Here is a 17,937-nt window from a genome sequence, read left to right on the forward strand (position 1 = left end):
GCTCAGTTTTAACTCTAAAAACCACCTCCTTTTCCTAGAACTGAAACTTAAGCCTACATAGCCTAGGCTGGCCTCAAACTCAAGATCCTCCTGCCTTGCCCTCCTAAGTACTGGGATTAAAGACATGTACCATCATGCCCAGCCTGAGACTTTTTTGTGATGAGGTAATTTCCTATCTATCTCACAGAACTGTCATGAGTAGATTTACTGAGCTAGCAATACCTACAATCAATCTCCTTCCCTAAACGTTTAGCATGTCTATAGGCACTTTTGACCTGGTCAGGTGATAACATCTTTAGCTCTAAAAAGCCCCTAAAGTCACAAACCTAAAAAAAAAAAAAAATTAAAGTTGTACTTCACTGAAGTATATTAACAGTAGCCCAATTCCTCATGCCTAAATTCCAGCAAAATGCAAATGTGAAGGGAGAGAAGTTCCTAAGATCTAATATGACTCAAATAGAGAAAGTCTGACAACTCTGTGCTGCTTGGGAAGTCCCAATTTGACCAGGAACCAACAACTGGAGGATTCCCCAAAGTCAAGTTCTGTGATAGACACTCCATGCAGAATTCAAACAAGACAGTCATTTGATTTGTAAATTCTGAGCAAGGGAGAAGACGGCTGCCAGAAGCACAGCTGTCAGCTCTCCATGCTGATTTTCATCATTACCCCACAACTGTAGCAAAGATGGAAAGACAATATGATATAGACATCAGTTCCAATCCAATTAGCCAGTAGGAATTCAGGCCATGAATGTTTAAGCTGAAGTCTTAACATGTGCAACATACATATACAACACACAGGAACAAAAATGCCTACTTATTACCTGGCTAAAAGCTAACCAATTGCTTTTTAAAGGCCATTTTGGACATATGTACAGCAAACCAGGAATGACCACATCACCATGTTTTCTGAAATGTTATGGCATATTTTAGTAAGTTCTCAACCAAGTTAAAAATCAAAACTTTCTTTAATCCCCTAATAATGAAACAATGCAAGAAAAACACCAAAAGCCCAGCTCAGACTTTGAAAATATAACCCTCAAAAGTGAAGTCTGCTAACTTTACAAGCAGAGTATTTTAAGAATGACAATCTATTTTCATGAGAAATATATAAGCTGTCCTCACAGCAATGATTGTCCCTTTCATGGAAGTAAATTATTTGCATTTTAATTAGGAAGACAAATTGCTTACCTACTTTGTTTACGTAAAAGATTACTAAAAACTGTACCACAGTAAATACACTAACATCAAAGTTATTTCACTCAACAGTTTGTCTTTAATCTCTTTTAGTGCTTCTTGTTTAATGTTTCAGCATTACATCTGAAACTAAAGTGTTTTATTGGAATCTTGTGGAAAATTGTATCTTCTTTGAGGAAAACACTCTTTTTAACTGGAAATCTCAAGGAATTCAATGGTCTATATTTCACAACCTTTTAAAAGGTAAGCTATGTAAGTCTTTAATTTCAGAACAATTGCTATTATACAACAAACTTTTAATTTTTTTTATTCATAAAAACAGTCCACGGCATTCATAAAACAGGGTAGAAGAAATAGAGAGAGACACTTTTCAGGTGGATTCTTTATGTTTAAGAACAGATGAGTGAGCAACAATTTAATACAGATGGAAACAAATACAATCCATAAAAAACAGGATTCAAATGAGGGTGGGAGAGAAGATACACCAACCCAAAATACATTTGGAGCTTTCATGCATGCAACCCAATGTCTGAATTTTGTTCACTTAAAAATCAAGTGAGGTGCTTTAGTATGTGTCTGGAAAGGCTAGAAAGGTATTGAAAAATGTTAGCCTCGCATGTATCACACATGGGGGTTATAGGGAAGTAGAGAGGGAAAGGAAGAAAGAGGGAACTAGAGGGAGGAAGAAGGAAGAAGGGGGAGAAAGGGAGAGAGAAAAAAAATTAATTCCTCAGCTACACTAGGCTTCTCACAAGTTTTCCCTTACACAGACACAGAAAAATACCTTTTTACAAGCTTAGCTTGGAGACAGAATACCTTAGAGCTCTCAACTTAGTGTTTCCTGCTCATGCTCTTTTCGGTATAAACAAATATGATTTATGTAGTGGAATACATACTTGTAGAATTCCTTTAAAAAAGAATCACAAGTTTCATTTTATATATACAACAAATTTTTAATTATGTACTGAAAATAAATTACAGGAAGTAACTTTAAAATGTAACAGAGGACAAGTCACAATACACATTCCCACTGAATTCCCTTGGGGGTGAGATTGCAGTGCTCAAGGAAGATAAATATCACAAATATATCAAAACTTCAAATTGTCTATGCATTCACACACTGACATGACCCACAAACATTCCTTTCACAGGGACTGTACTTATTAGCCTACCACAGAACCAGATTTTGCCATAAACTACAAAACTTTTAATACAAAATTGTATTTATATATTTATAATTCATATACATGCCCTATCTGTGATTTTAGAAAATAAAAGCTACACGCTGTACAGACACTCTTTTAACTCATAGTTGTAGGCAACATTTTGGGATGGAATTTCTCCCTCAATAAAATTAATGGCATATTTTATGTACATGAAGGCTAAACTGCAAAAAGACAGTTCAGTTTCCCAGATATGCATTTCCTTTAAGGGCAGGTTTGTAAATTTAAAAAGGCAAGACAAATGTACACCTCAGAATTACTTTCTTAGCTACAAGAGTTGTCATGTAATTTTTGTGAAGTTTCTGATACATGCATTTATGTAATACTGGTATTGAAGGCAGTAAAGCAATATATACTTTTAATGTAGTGACTCAATAAAGGCTTCATTGTCATTCTGATCTGATTCTTGATACAATGATTCATAAATTCTCTAAAAATTAAAATTTCAATGGGTCACTATGTTAAAGAGACTCTAAATAGATTTCTTAAAATATTTCCCTGAAATATCCTTTTACATAAGACAAATTTCACCAACATTAGATTAAGTAAAAAGGAAAAAAAAATTAAACATGGCACAAAATGTGCATGATAAACTAATGCTCCTCAGCCAATCTCCAGGTCTAAGGAGCCATTAAAAGAATGCTTAAAACCAACAAACAATGTCACACTCTGTGGCAGCCATCTGTGAAGCCAGTTATACTGAACTACTTCTACAGTTGATTGTAAACTTTGGTTTATTTTTATTTGAGTTCTCATTGTACAGCAAGCATGAAAAAAGGGAGAGTGGAGTCCATGAGGAGATGAACTGTCAGTCTGTCTTTAATCGGGCATGATGAGACACCTGGTCAGTCAGGCCTGCCTTGATAGAGTTTGTTACAGACTGCCTTATGTTTTCCTCCATCAAATTATCACCCAGGGGCTTCAATACCTGTGGTATGAGAAATGTGCAAAACAAACAAAAACATGAGGTAAAAAAAGAGTTACATATAAAAATAGATATAAAAATTCAATTCAAAGCAATGACAAAAATAATCAGGAATGTGAGAAATAAAAAGATGCTTCTCCCAAAAAAAGTTATGATGCTACAAATAATGCAGTTAGACATTTTATAATGCAACAAAAATTACTTCCCTCTCACTCAAACCATTCAAATCCTATGAGATGGATGTGCAATTCCATACCCTATATGCAGCATCAAATCTGGTATGTATACAGCATTTATGCAGACCGGCCCAGACGGTCCTGCTTATTGTCCTACATGTATTAAGTGTGAACACTTCAGATAGAGAAAAAAGTTAAAAATACTGTCTAATTTTTCTTCTTGTTATTGTTGGATGACAGTCTCTGTCGCTGTGCTGATGAAAGAGCACGATGAACCATTCGACGTCTAGTAACTTCAAACAGTTTGGAAAACACCTAAAACATGGAGTGATTTGTTAGGAGAATGACTCAAGAGTGCCTTGAAGCTAGAGTTTAACACTACAAGAATTTGAGACTTTGTAGGTTTCTCACCTTCCTGGGACTCCTCTGAAGCAAAAGAAAAGAGAAATGCAAAGAAATTTAGACAGGTTTGTTGACACAGCAAAGATCTTCTCTGACTAGTGATCACCTTACCTCAACTATGCAGTAATGAAAATAATTTTGCACACCTGAAATGCTTCCGTGTCACTAAAATTAGCACCTCTAAAACCCTAAAGATCATTGCTGAACAGATGAGTATTTTTCAAAGGAAGATATTGTACAAATACTGAAATTCATGTTGCAGAAAATTGGCAATTGTCCAAAACTTTAAAGTAGATATTATTTTAAAAAGTGAGGTGGTGATACCTTTAATCCATCTTCTTCTATTAGAAGATGGATTAAAGCACCACAAAGTAATGAGGTTCATAAGAGAAAAAAATTTGAACTTAGCAAATATCCAAATATAAATTTCCCAATCAGATCTTAATAAATAGAACACTTCTCCAAAGAGAAAAAAAGAAAATCCAAATTAATATAGTGGATAACTTTATGAAGTCATAATGACACTATTACAAGAAAAGTCAATATCCAAACAACTTTCTTCAAAAAAAAAAGGCCTATTTTTTCAGTCTTTGAATTTAAAGCCAAAATAAACACAGACCTGCAAATATCCTAAATCTTTCAATAAGCTAAATACTTCAATGACCCAGAAATGGCATCCTAAAATGCCTACTCTATTGTTCATCAGTAATTACTGCAGCTTTCATTTTGGTCCTTGACATGATGTTCAGGTATTTCACAATGATCATTTTAATGACATACTTAAGTGAAATTAGCTGCACACGGCAATCCCAGCAGAGCAGTGGCAGATATGTAAAATAGCTCTCCTCAGTAGATACTTGCTGGGCAAGAGTTCACAACCTGACTTGGAATTCTGGTTTGATGTAAAAGATTATGATTGAAGTTGGTTTCTCCGCTGGTGTTTTGCTTTGTCCATTAGCTTTTCCATGGCACAGATGTCAAAGTATTGTGGAAAGAAATTTCTGTGGGAGCGTTCCTTGTAGTACACCAATAAATCACCACTATCTTCATAGAAGGCAATGAAGACCTACCTATCATCCAATATCTTTCCTGCGTTGTTTCTTGCTGGTATTAATAAGAAACTTCCTTTTCTTCCCAAAAGCACTGACTGTGTTTCCAGACTTCTTTTCCTTACCCTTAAAACTATTCATTGATATTATTTTCTTTTCTCAAAGAAAAAATTATTAGAGACTCTGGCATAATCAGACCTATAACTAAGACTTGGTACAGAGGACATTATACATTTAGGCTAACCAAATGTATGACTTTAAAGAAAAATAAAGGCTGCAGATATAGCTCAATGGTAGAGCACTTGCCTAGGATGTGCAAGGTCCTGGGTTCAATCCCCAGCACCACAAGAAGAGGGGGAGGGAGGAAGGAAGGCAGGGAGAGGGGGAGGGAGGGAGGGAAAGAAGGAAGGAAGGAAGGAAGGAAGGAAGGAAGGAAGGAAGGAAGGAAGGAAGGAAGGAAGGAAGGAAGGAAGGAAGGAAGGTCAATTAAAACAGATTCGACGAAACAAAACACTTTGTAGTTATACTTCATGTAAAGGAAAAGTAGGTGCATAAATACTATAGGTGGTCAATGTTGGGGGTGGGGTAAGAATCACAGGGAAAATGAGATTAGTCACTGAAAAACCAGAAGATAGATACCAACCTGCTCCCAAAGTGTTTCAGCAATCTGATCAATCATTGTTCCGATTTCTCTGAATTCCCCAGAGTATTTAACATACGCCCAAGTACAAAGGGATATCAGTGCTAACCCCATGACAAGGTTACACAAGACGGCTATAGAGTTTAGACCAATGAAGCCAGTCAGTCCTGAGATTATATACATAGCAAACATGACTGCAAACAGTGTGGCAGGGGTACGAGCAGCATAGAAGATATTTTTGCCATCATTGTGCTTTATAAAATTTGCATAGGTTTCTTCAATTTCAGCTTCAAGCTGGTCCTGATAACGACGGCAGAACTCATCTCCACCCATTTTTTTCACAGAACGAAACTGTTTAAGTGCCACTTCCTTGAGATCCAGGTGTTTTCGCTCCAGATCTGAAGGTGCAATGTAAGGCTTGTCCCCACCGCATACCTATACAAGCAGAATTATAGTAAGTAACTGCATGCTAGAAATAACACTTGAAATACAAGTTCCCTGTTCATAGTTTTTAGTCTCATAAAATCAAACCACTTACAGGTTCAATTTTATTTTATTTTTTAACCTGTGGTACTGGTTCATGCTTGCTAGGCAGGTGCTCTACCACTTGAGACACACCACCAGTCATGGTTCAGTTTTAAACTTATTTCTAGTACCTCACAAATAATTATAAACTATCATTTCTTACATGTTTAACTGACTCAAGCAAGTAATTTTCCAAATGTGACTTAATACCCTACAACTGAAGACAAAAAATGACTTATCCTCCCCTCTATACCTGACTTCACTTGACCCACGAATACACCTTAACAGTACAACAGACTGCTGGCAAGAAGAGTAGATAAAAGATTCCACACTAACACAGTATTTTAAAAGTCAAAAGCAAGCTTAGTGCAGAAACTGCTTTTGGCCTTAAATTAGTATTATTTCCAGCACAGGCAACTAATAACAGCACTCTGAATTGTAAGTCACAAAATATGTCAGTAGGGTTTATGTAATAACTCAGGACCTGAATTCTGCACTCTAACCATGTGAATTGTTTGCTTACAGTTTATTTCCAGCAAAGATCATAAAGGAAAATTACATAATATAACACAACAACAGGTAAGGAGTACAAATAGCCCAATTACTTTAAATATAAAAACCTTCTTTCTTTCTCCAGCATCAAGTTTAAACTTTAGTTACAAACCTGTTCCATACTTTTGCAATATATATCTCTTGCTCCTGCCACTGCAGCAAGATTATTAGCTTCAGCTGTTGCCTGAAGCATGGATTTTGGATGTGGAAGTTCTTCGCCTTGGTATATTTTAATGTAAGCCTAAAAAGACAGAAGATTCATTACATTGGTGTGTTATACAATTTGACTCTATTTCCAAAGAAAAGCCATTAAATACAAAAATAATTCACACCATTAAAAGGTAATTCTAGATTTTAAAAAGTATATGCTCTCGTTGCAAAGTTACTCCTATTTTCAGTATTATCAAATGTTGCTAAATAATATCCTAGCGAAATGTTTCTAAATAATTACAACATGTATAAAAGTAGAACTTCATATTTAAAAGTTTCATATATAAGCTGCCATTCACTTTGTTTACCTGTGGTGCTAGGAATTGAACCCAGGGCATTATGCATGCCAGGCAAGCATTCAATCAATGAGCTACATCTCCAGCCCTAAAATGCCACCCACTTTATGAAAAGAAATTATAATCCTCCCCTACTGCCAATGTTTCAAATACACATGTTAGGAAATATTTTAACCCAGCATTTTACTTTAACTAGCTTAAACTGTATTTCAGCTCAAGAAAAAAATTATCTAATTTGTAGTTAGAATATAAAGAAAGAATACTGTTTGAAGTATATACAGAAGTCTTTCATCTCAATTTTCTACTAACCCAAAATTCATAACTAAACAAGTATCATATGGAAGTGATCAAGTACCCAAAAAATGAACAGAAGGAGATCCTTAATTAACTGTATTTTCCCTCCCTTTTACTTGTAATTACTATTACGAATACAACCTTCTACAAGGATCTTGTTCTTTTTAAGGTAAGCTTAAAAAGGCTAAAGAAGATCAGAGGAAAAAACGAAAACCTCCAAGAATAATTTATTTGAACTCAAAAACCAGTAGAAATATTTCAGCTGCTCTTATCAAGTCCTCAGAACTCTGAAGAGATGCTTTCATGAGAATTCAGGATGCAGAAGTACGGTCCCAATTCTTATTATCACTTACAGATGACAGAGTGGTATTTACAATATGTTAAAATAGCTCTTCTCTCCCCATCAGAGATGGAGAAAAAGTAGGATAATTCTATGAACAAATAAAATCACTGTCTAGAAGACATAAGTAGTCTGTTAAAATCTTTTAAAATATCCTTAAACGCTGATAGTTCCAATTCAAGGCAGAAAAATACAATCTTTTGCTTTAAAATAAAGAAAATTTTGCACCTCCAGATGAGTTTTAAGTTGACTACATTTCTATCTTAGACAAAGCCATTTAAGAATTCACCTACCTTAAAATACTCTACAAGATCTCTACAAGTGACTTTAGATCCACTTATCTCTTTTTCTACCAAGTTTTCAGGAGCAAGCAACAATGGAACCAGATTTCGAAGCTCTCGCTTAAAGTCTTCATCAATATCTGGTGGACATGAAATTGGTCAACATATTAGTCCAAAAATAAAAGAGAAAGAAAAGAAGTGGGGGGGGAAGAAAGAGGGAGCTAGGGGAGGGAGGGAGGGAGAGAGGGAGGAAGAAAATCCCTATGGATAAGGATTCATAAAATTCTATTTTATGAAATAAGAGTATTTAGTATCGATTACAAACAATCATTTTTTAAAAATTTACCTAAATACGTCATCTCCTAGAAAAAAAAATATAATCCCGACTAGTCTTCTACCTATTCCACCCTTCCCCCTCAAATTGTGGACTACCAAAAACTCCATATTAACTAAAATAACCCTTTGCAAAAATGGCAAACCATTCAAGTTACTGTTAAGTTTTATACTAGACTGGTTCTCTAGACATACTGTACAAATTTTGTCAATCTCAAGCCTTTTGCCATTAGTTAATCCTAAAACAAAAATTTCTGAAATAGAAAAATTTAAATCTGATTCCATCAATATAATAAAATGACAAATCTTTTTAGCAGACTGCAAGCAGATGAAATATGAAAAAGAAATGTTCTCAGCCTTCAGAATTTTCAAGACATCAATTCCAAGCAACATACCATATTATAAAATGGATTAAGTGTTACATGCCTATAATTCCAACTACTAAGGAGTTGGAGATAAGGAGGATCACAGTTCAAAGCCAGCCTGGGCAAAAAATTAGTGAGACTCCATCTCCACCAATAAGCCAGGTGTGGTGGTACAATAAGTAATCCCAGCCAGGTGGGAGGCATAAGAAGGAGGCTGGGTCCCAAGCAAAAATATAAGACCCTATCCAAAAAAACCTAAAGCCTGGGGGCATGGATCAAGTGGTAGAGCACCTGCCTAGCAAGCATGCAGTCCTGAGTTCAAAGCCAGTACTGCCAATAAAAAAGAAATAAAATAAAATGCTTTAAACAATATACTAAATGGTGGCAAACAAACCAATGGAAAGCTAGAGACCATACTAAGCATCACAACCACAGCATTATCAGTGCATCACTGTCTTATGTCCTCCACTATAAGACAGGAATTTTAAGGAACCATGTATTTTAAAAACATTTAGCCTCTAAAAAGTAAGTTCTGATTTTAGCAAGAATGGGAATTCCCACCTTTCAATCTCCCATCAAAACTAGGATTAGTTGCAACTTTAAGACCAGGATGTGGCAAAAGGAAGCAACCCAGATTTGAGAAACAATTGTGAATGTGCCTCCTTACATTCTGTAGCTCTTCGTGTTGATTTTGTTTTACCTGAGGGAAGAAAGAGATATGATGGAAGTGTAAACAGCAGAAAGAAAAATTTTTTTAAAAAAACAGATACATATAGCATACTCACACACATGTACACTCAACTCATCCTATTCCAGAAGGACACTTTTTAACACAAAAAACTGCTAAATGTCGAGGACAGAGTGTGGTGGCTCACACCTGTAATCCAAGCTATTTGTTTGGGAGGCAGAGATTGGGACAATCAAGGTTTAAGGTCATCACAGACAAAAACTTACTGGGACCCCATCTCAACCAATAAGCCAGGCCTGTGGTTCCAACTACACAGGGGGCTATAGGTGGGAAGATTCTGGTCTGAGGCTGGCCCTGGGCTAAAATACAAGACCATACCTAGAAAATAACTAAAGCAAGAAAGGGCTGGAGATATGGCTCAAGTGGTAAAACACTTGCCTAGCAAGATCAAGATCCTGAGTTCAAATCCCATACCACCCAAAGAAAGAAAGAAAATTATTAAATATCTATTTCTAACCACTTTTGACAAACCAGAAAAGATGTTTTTTTTCCTACCAAGTAAGCTGCCGGAGACACCAAAAAATGACAAATAACATCTAATGTCTGAATAACAAGTTGTGACTATGACATAAGCCAGTAAATAAAACAAAAAAAATCAAAATATTAATTTATCTACAAATAAAAAGGCTAGCCCCTGAGAAAATAAGAGCTAAGGTCAAAAGGCTCCTGTGTAGTCTAGAGAACCTTAGAAATTAGGATTCCAGGGCTCTCTCTACATGATTATCTGTGATTTATGCTACTTATCAAAGCTTTGAGAAGAGAGACTACAATTTATTTTCTGGAAGAACATCTCAACCTCAGAAGCATTTTGAGTAATTACTAGTTTATATAGCTATAATTCATACACTCTTCCAAAGATTCTTCTCAGAAGCCATTCTAACAAAGCACATGCTATTCATAATTAAAACCTGGAAACTAACTCTGCATCAATGATAGAATGGGAAAACAGTTGTCTACTCATTCAAATCAATACTGTGCAGCAATGAGAATAAATGAAACTATGTGCAATAATGGGGATTAATCTCAGAAAGAAATACTGAACAAAAACATGAAAGAGTGATTCCATTCATACAAAAACAAAGCCTGTTAAAAGTCAGGATTGGCTGGGAGAGTGGCTCAAGCCGTAAGAGTGCCTGTCTAGGAAGCACAGGGCCCTGAGTTCAAAACCCGATGCCACCAAAAAAAATTAAAATTCAGGGCTGTGGTAGAGGTTTTAGGCAAAGTATATGGAAATGTGTGCTTTTAGGTACAGGTTATATGTCTATGCTAATTTTGTACAAATTCATGTAGCTACAAATTATTGCTATAATTTGAGCAATTTTCTGACTATAAGTTTCACTTCATTAAGAAGTTTAAAAATATTGTCTTTGAGGTACACAATTCAGTTTCATTAGTATGACTGATATACTGATGTACTTTGTGTTAATTTCTTCTGAACAAATGGGGGAGGGACACTTATAATTTAAATCACCTGAAGGGTCTAAAAATACCTTTCAAATAATCCAAGAATGAGGAATTGGTCTTAATCTCACTGTAGGAGTAAGAAAATTTATACTGTACCCCATCTTTGCATATGGTTGAGAAATAAATGCATCATCCCACAACAAACAAAATCTTATTAGCCTGCTAAGTGAATAAAAGGATCCCTGTAGTTTTTTTGTGTATGTGAGTCTATTCAGTATCTGAGTGGCAGGTTTCCCAAGTGTTTCCATAGGTGGGTACCTTTAGGGATAAAGGATCATGATCTTGTTGGTGAGGTTATTTTCCAAGAATGCCTCTGTGTGGCATATTGCACAGGAGTGAGGATATTTGGATCCTAGTCCCAGTTATCAATAATTAGTTAAGTGATCAAAACGTCCCAGTTTCACTGTGTATAAAAAAAAGAGAGCTGAACTAAACGATATTTAAGATTCCTTTTCTAGCCCTACATACTATAACTTCATCTGTGTTCAAAGTATGCACATTAATCGGCCTGTCCCAAATATTCAGAAGCTCATCTGGCCCAGATAGACATGTAAGCAATCAAAGTAGAGCAAAAATCGGTCTTTTCCAAAAACACTGATCCCATAAATGTTTATCTACTGAACAGTAAATTTGCTCTTGAAAGAAATACCTGCTCCTAAATTTTGATTCAAGGGCATGTCTTCTTTGGCAGGAGTGCAACCAATTTCTCTTTTTACCACTAATGTAGTCACCTGGGCTAAACTGGGATACTTGATTTATTCTAATGATAACAAGTGGTAGTGGAAGTACTGTCCAGGAAGCCCACCCCCTTTTGCCTAGCTTGGTGCTTATGCTCTCCTCTCCAGGAAATGGGGGCTTACCTGCAATCTCTTTTCAAGGAATTGTTTTCCACCTTCCAAACCATATGAATGTTCATAAGGATAACTCCAATCTCGAATCAAAAACATTAATGTCTATGCACAGAAAAAATTATAAATCATTTCTTACAAAATCTTAAATCATGACTTTATTGAAACCTCCCTTCCTCCCCTAATCAATCCTATCGAAAGTTATAGAAACTGGGCTGGGGATGTAGCTCAGTGGTAGAGCATTTGACTATCATGCCTGAGGCTCTAGGTTCAATCCCCACCAGGGCAAAAAGAAAAATAGAAACCAAATGGTTAATATTGCTCATGGTTATAGCAAGGACCCATCTAACCCAACAACAGCTCTAAGTAATGGTCCCGATTTGAGAACTTCACTACATATGAAAAAAAGTCACCTCATGAAGATCAATTGAATAGAAGACCCTGACATAAACCCATGCAACTACAGCCATCTGACTTCCAAAAAAGGAGCCCAAAATATGACTTGGAGAAAAGACAGCCTCTTCAACAAATGGTGCTGGGAAAACGGGATTTCCACCTGCAGACTAGACCCCAGTCTTTCACACTGTACTAGTGTCAATTCAACGTGGACTGAAGATCTTAATATAAGATCTGAAATGATGAAGTTAGTCCAGGAAAAACAGGAAACACACAGGCCTCTATGTACTACATGCCAGTATCATAAACCTTCCCCCAAAACTGTGACCAACAAAAATGTCTCTAGACTTTAGCAAAAGGCAAAATTACCCTAGTTCAGAAAAACCAACATTAAGTGAAATACAGTATATTTCACCCACATACACGAAGAAGCCATAACCTGCCCAACTATTTCATAAAAGTGATTGCTGGAATCAGCACAGCCACACAAGAGTAAAGCAAAATAATGTAAACACACTAACACAGCAATGCTGTCATAGAGTACTTCATACACTGATGAGCAAACACAGTAGTCATTCTCCCCCACTCTAGAGCTACAACCAACCAAACAGTACTAATAGCACTTACAAATTATACTTGCGTCAAAAAATAAACTGCCTAGAACTTCCCCATATGAAACCCGAATATGACTAACTTCAACTTGTAATACACATACAAAAAAAAAACTATAATTTTAGTGTAGTACTTTATCATGCATAAAAGAAATTTAGCATGACTATCTTAAATTTTGGAATTAAATAACATCTAATTAAGAGAAGCATTTCCCCCTTAATCTAAGTATTAAGAATCAATCTAAATTCATTTGTTTTATTTCCTATGTTTTTGGTCTTCTACTAGCAGTAAGTTGGTGATGACATTACCAATGGTTATTTTCAACTCCACTAAACTGGTGGCAGAAATGAGTTTGTTGTAATATCCTGTGCCTCCAAAATTGCAAGCTGGGTGGCCTGACAGCTTCTCATAGGTAAAATTTTTTAAATGGTAAAACACTTATTTACCTGAAATGGTTTCTGGTAGATTTCTTCCATTGCAAGTCTTCCATACTCTGTAAATAACTATTAAATCAAGTTATTTAAAATAATGCCCCCAGGGAGACTGAAAGACATGTGTAAACCTATTCTTTATCAGAGCACCAGATGTCAATCTTTAATGTCATTTGAAAGCCAAGCATTTCATTTTCTAATGCATTGATTATAATGCATTAGAAATGTCCTGTAGTTAAGAAATCATACGTACATAACATTTAATAACATTATAGGCTTCTGAGTATGAATTCAATATAAAGCAAGAATTAAATTTTAATACTTCAACATATTCTTTGAGCCATACATACTTGCAAATGTTGAAGATCATCTTCTTGAATATTCTGGGACAAATTATATACCTATTAAAACAAAATTATTGTGTTTCCATCAGTGTTTTATTTTCAATACACAGCTTGAATATAAACTTTTTTGTGGAAATGAAGGTTACGTTATACTTCAGCACAAATGAATCAATCACTTAGACACTATCTTAACCAGTCAAGGTAAAACATAAAAGCAGCAGCAGTGGTGTTAAAATATGTAAAAATCATGAATATATGCATATTCATATTCTAAAAGTTGTACACACAAAAAGTGTACTACATAATGTTTCTTTTTCTCATTCTCAAAGTTACTTTAGCGTTATATCATGATCATTTTAAAAAGTGTGAAGGTTGTTCCCAATCATTTGCTAAGTTAGTGAATGTAAGGTAAAATTTCTAGAAGAAATTCCTCCCTGGGCTGTTGGAGTGGCTCAAGCAATAATGGTGCCTGCCTAACTACTGCTGACTAATGTGATTGTCTCTCTCTCTTTTTTTTTTTTTCCCAGTTTTTTTTTAAGACAGCACCTCATTATGTAGCACAGGCTTGGCTCAACTCATATACTTCTGCCTCAGCCTTTCCTCCCAGTTCTGGGATTACAGAGATATGGATTATAAAGCTCAACTTTAATATGGTTCTCTTTTTACTGGAACTCATCAGTCTAGACACAAAAATTTTACCAGTAGGTGGCACTACTGCCCTTTCTAGAATTTTCTGGAGGCTTTCCAAAACACATAGACAGCAATGGAGGCACTAAGTATCCTCAGAGAGAGAAACTGGAAGAAAGATTCATTAGATCCAGTCCTTTACAGAAGAATCTTTAGAAGAGAACCTATGCTGCTAAAGGAAAAAATTAGGAACCAACATATACCACCTATGCTAAGAAATACCTTACACCTAAATAAATACAGTTACTCAAAAGACAGAACAATTTGTTCTTAGAGGTCAAGAATTTAAATACTGCCAGACACCAGTGGCTCACACCTATAATCTTAGCTACTCAGGAGGAAGAGATCAGTAGGATCATGGTTTGAAAGTTAGCAGGGTCAAACGTTCCACAAGACTCAATCTCGAAAAAACCTATCACAAAAAAAAGGGCTGGTGTTGTGGTTCATGGTGGAAGCCACGAATTCAAGCCCCAGCACCTCAAAAAAAGAGAATATAAATACTAAAATGTTATTATTCTCAGTCACTGATTAATTCCAAATAGGGTATCTAAAAAGCAATTAATGACTGAGGTGATTAAACCTTAGATTTAAATTTAAAACCTATCAACATGACCAACCTATCCTTATCTATGTGGGCCTAAGTTTTTAGAAAATAGGTCCAGAGGCTAGGGACATGTCTCAAGTGGTAGAGTACTTACAATGCCAGCGTGAGGCCCTAGATTCAACCCTCAGCACCACAAAAAAAAAAAAAGAAGGAAGAGAGGAAAGGAGGGAAGACGGGAAAGAGGAAGGGAGGGAGGGGCAGATATTTCTAGATCCTGTCATTGCTAGGGCAGGTTGCAAAAGCAAAAGGGGACTTGCTGATCACAGATGGTTAGCTCTCAGGATAGTGCCTTGTACGTAGTAGGTGCCAAGAATCTGTTGAAGAATAAATGACATGATCAATTTTATCACTGATCTAGCAGCCAGTTTTTTCTGGGGGGGTAGTTGTTGTTTGGTGTCGGGAGGACTGGGTTTTTTTTGGTTATTTTATTTACTTACTTATATCTATTTTGGTGACAGGGTCTCACCATATATTCCTAGCTGGCCTCCAACTTGCTGTCACTATGTAATTCGAGCTGGCCCCAAATGAAATCCTCTGACCTCAGGATCCCAAATGCCAGGATTATAAGTGTATACTACCAAGTCCAGCAATCTCATCTCATATAAAAGAAAAAACTACCCTCAAAGATGAGGAAGAAAGCAATAATAAATATCTTAATCATCTTGGTTATTTAGAGTTTACAAAGCATCCTCACATGCATTATCTCATTTAAGTCTCATCTCTAAATGCACACATGCTCGAGACAGGTGAGATGAGTAAAATCCTCATTTTACAGGTAAGAAAAGTGATTTGCTGAGTAGCTAAAAGTTATTGTCCAAAGCCTGATCACCGACTGTACTTCAATAATTAACTTTTCAGAGATCAATCACAGATACTTCAGAAAAGAAAAAGAAATGCAAAATCACATGTGTCAATTTAATTCAATCCAATCAGTCTACATTATATAAAAAAGACAGAGTCTAGTTTGAAGAAAGCAGAACGGGATAGAACATCAAACGCCTAAGAGTATAAGTGAAAAACAGAAGGGTTAACCTTTTCTAAATCAAACAGTTGCTATAAATCTTTAGTTTATATAAGTATCACTTAGGTTTCCTAAATTCTATATGAATAAATTCTTATGCATCTATTTCCTTTAGTTCAAATAATCAAGGACTATTTTCATAGACACCTAGTAGAAAACTATACTTCTACATTTAATTACTTGATTTTTTGGTTTGGTTTAGTCAAAAAAAACCATAATCTATACTTAGCATATCTGTCAATCAATGATTAATTTCAATTACAGATTAAAATACAATGATAATCTTTTAACAACCACCAACAACAAAAAGCACTGGTTCTACAATATAAAACAAGGGACTGGCTACTGGTTTACTGCTTCCTTTTCATCTATCCAAAATTTCACAGTATGAGCCAGAAGACTAAGCATAGAAATGTAAAGAAACAAGAAGAAATATAAATTATATATACATATAAATACATCCTTAATTTTAATCTTTTAACTTTCTTCAGTCAAAAGCATTTTAAGGAGGAGCCAAAGGTATTATGATTATGTTGAATTGATCACACCACCTCATCTCACCTGGACAGAGCTAGTCATAGTGCTCAAAGCAAACACTGTTGCACAGTCTTTAATAGTTGACTGGCTATCAAAGGCACCCTGGGTATCCATTAGCAGCACAGCCACCTAGAATTTAGAAATTTGAAATGCTCAGTAAAAGAGTCACCAAAAATGAACATAAAAGCAATATGAAACTTTAAAAGCAATAAAGAAAAGTACTCATATCCTACAGATTTTAACATAATAATCTATATGTTAAAGCCATCAGACATTAATAGTCGGTTTTTTTTTTTGTGCGTGTCGGGGGCAGACTGGGATTTTGAATTCAGGCCTTTGTCCTTGCAAAGCAGGCACTCTACCACACCTCCAGTTCATTTTGCTCTGGTTATTTTTTGGAGACTGGGGGCGGGGGGGCGGGTATCTCAAGAGTCTCAAGAACTATTTTCCCAGACTGGCCTAGAACCCTGATCCTCCCAACCTCAGCCTCAGAAGAAGCTAGGATTACAGGTGTGAGCCGCCAGTCCCCAGCTTGTTTTTAATACCAGAAAATAGCTCAACAAAGAATATAGAAGGAAAAAAAAAAAAAACCCAGAAGGTTTTAAATAGAATTTTACCTTTGTTCCATCAGGTCTGTCAATCACAAATACTTCATTCCAAACCTGTATACCTGTTGTTTCTCTTTCACAACCACCTCGCCACGTAAAGCCAGTCAATGGTTCATTGTTTCCACCAATCCAACTTTGAGAATCCTGTTAAAGTCAAGGATAAATGTCAAATAACGCATATAATATTTAAGAACTTAAAAAAAAAAATTTAAAAATCACCCATTCCATAATTTACAGATGAGGAAGCTAAGTTCACACACTAAAAATTCACTATGTAATATCATTTAAGTAGTGACAAAACAGTCCCAAATGCTGTGTGGTTCTATAGAGAAGTGGTCACCTTCAAACCTGGACCTTTGGAAATCAGTTTGAACTTTCATGAAATGTAGGCTTCTAGGTAAGTAGGGTTACACCTTTTCCCTTTTTAGGAAAGATTTCCTATAATGTTTAAAAATCACAATGGTGGGTGAACATGCCTATAATCCCAGCACTTGGGAGGATGAGGCAGAAAATCAAAAGCCAGTGTAGGCTAAATATGAAGCCTGTCTCAAAAAACCAAAACCCACAAAATATAGGTATTAACTGCTTTAATAGCTTCTTATACAGAAAATACTAAGTTCCAGACAGAATGACTATCAAAACAGTATCGCTCTCTTAGAGTAAATAGCTTTACTAAAATGTCTTCACTGCTTCAAAAAATAACCTTAAAAATAACCAAGACTTGTTTGGAACCTGATGCAAACAATCCAACTGTTTTTTAAAAAAAAAAAAACTTTTTGCAACTGAGAAATCTGAATCCAGACACCGTGTCAGTGCTAAATTGGCATAA

At 35.7% G+C, this 17,937-nt stretch overlaps 1 protein-coding gene across 3 annotated transcripts in view; it reads right to left on the bottom strand.

The window, feature by feature from the left end:
- Positions 1 to 1,564: 1,564 nt before the first annotated feature.
- The window catches only part of Atl2 (atlastin GTPase 2), a 58,596-nt gene continuing 42,223 nt past the window's right edge, over positions 1,565 to 17,937 (bottom strand). For 2 of the 3 annotated variants that reach the window (XM_074049529.1, XM_020161991.2), the window contains exons 3-13: positions 17,118 to 17,252; positions 16,525 to 16,629; positions 13,658 to 13,708; positions 13,323 to 13,379; positions 11,881 to 11,973; positions 9,370 to 9,508; positions 8,123 to 8,250; positions 6,802 to 6,930; positions 5,616 to 6,047; positions 3,933 to 3,947; positions 3,355 to 3,836 (exon numbers count right to left, since the gene is read on the bottom strand). In XM_074049529.1, coding sequence (XP_073905630.1) covers positions 3,729 to 3,836; positions 3,933 to 3,947; positions 5,616 to 6,047; positions 6,802 to 6,930; positions 8,123 to 8,250; positions 9,370 to 9,508; positions 11,881 to 11,973; positions 13,323 to 13,379; positions 13,658 to 13,708; positions 16,525 to 16,629; positions 17,118 to 17,252 — 1,392 coding nt within the window. In that variant the 3' untranslated portion in view covers positions 3,355 to 3,728. The other variant, XM_020161990.2, reaches the window with a different exon arrangement.

This window comes from Castor canadensis, chromosome 12 (genome assembly GCF_047511655.1).
Source record: "Castor canadensis chromosome 12, mCasCan1.hap1v2, whole genome shotgun sequence".
Classification (NCBI taxonomy): Eukaryota; Metazoa; Chordata; class Mammalia; order Rodentia; family Castoridae; genus Castor; species Castor canadensis.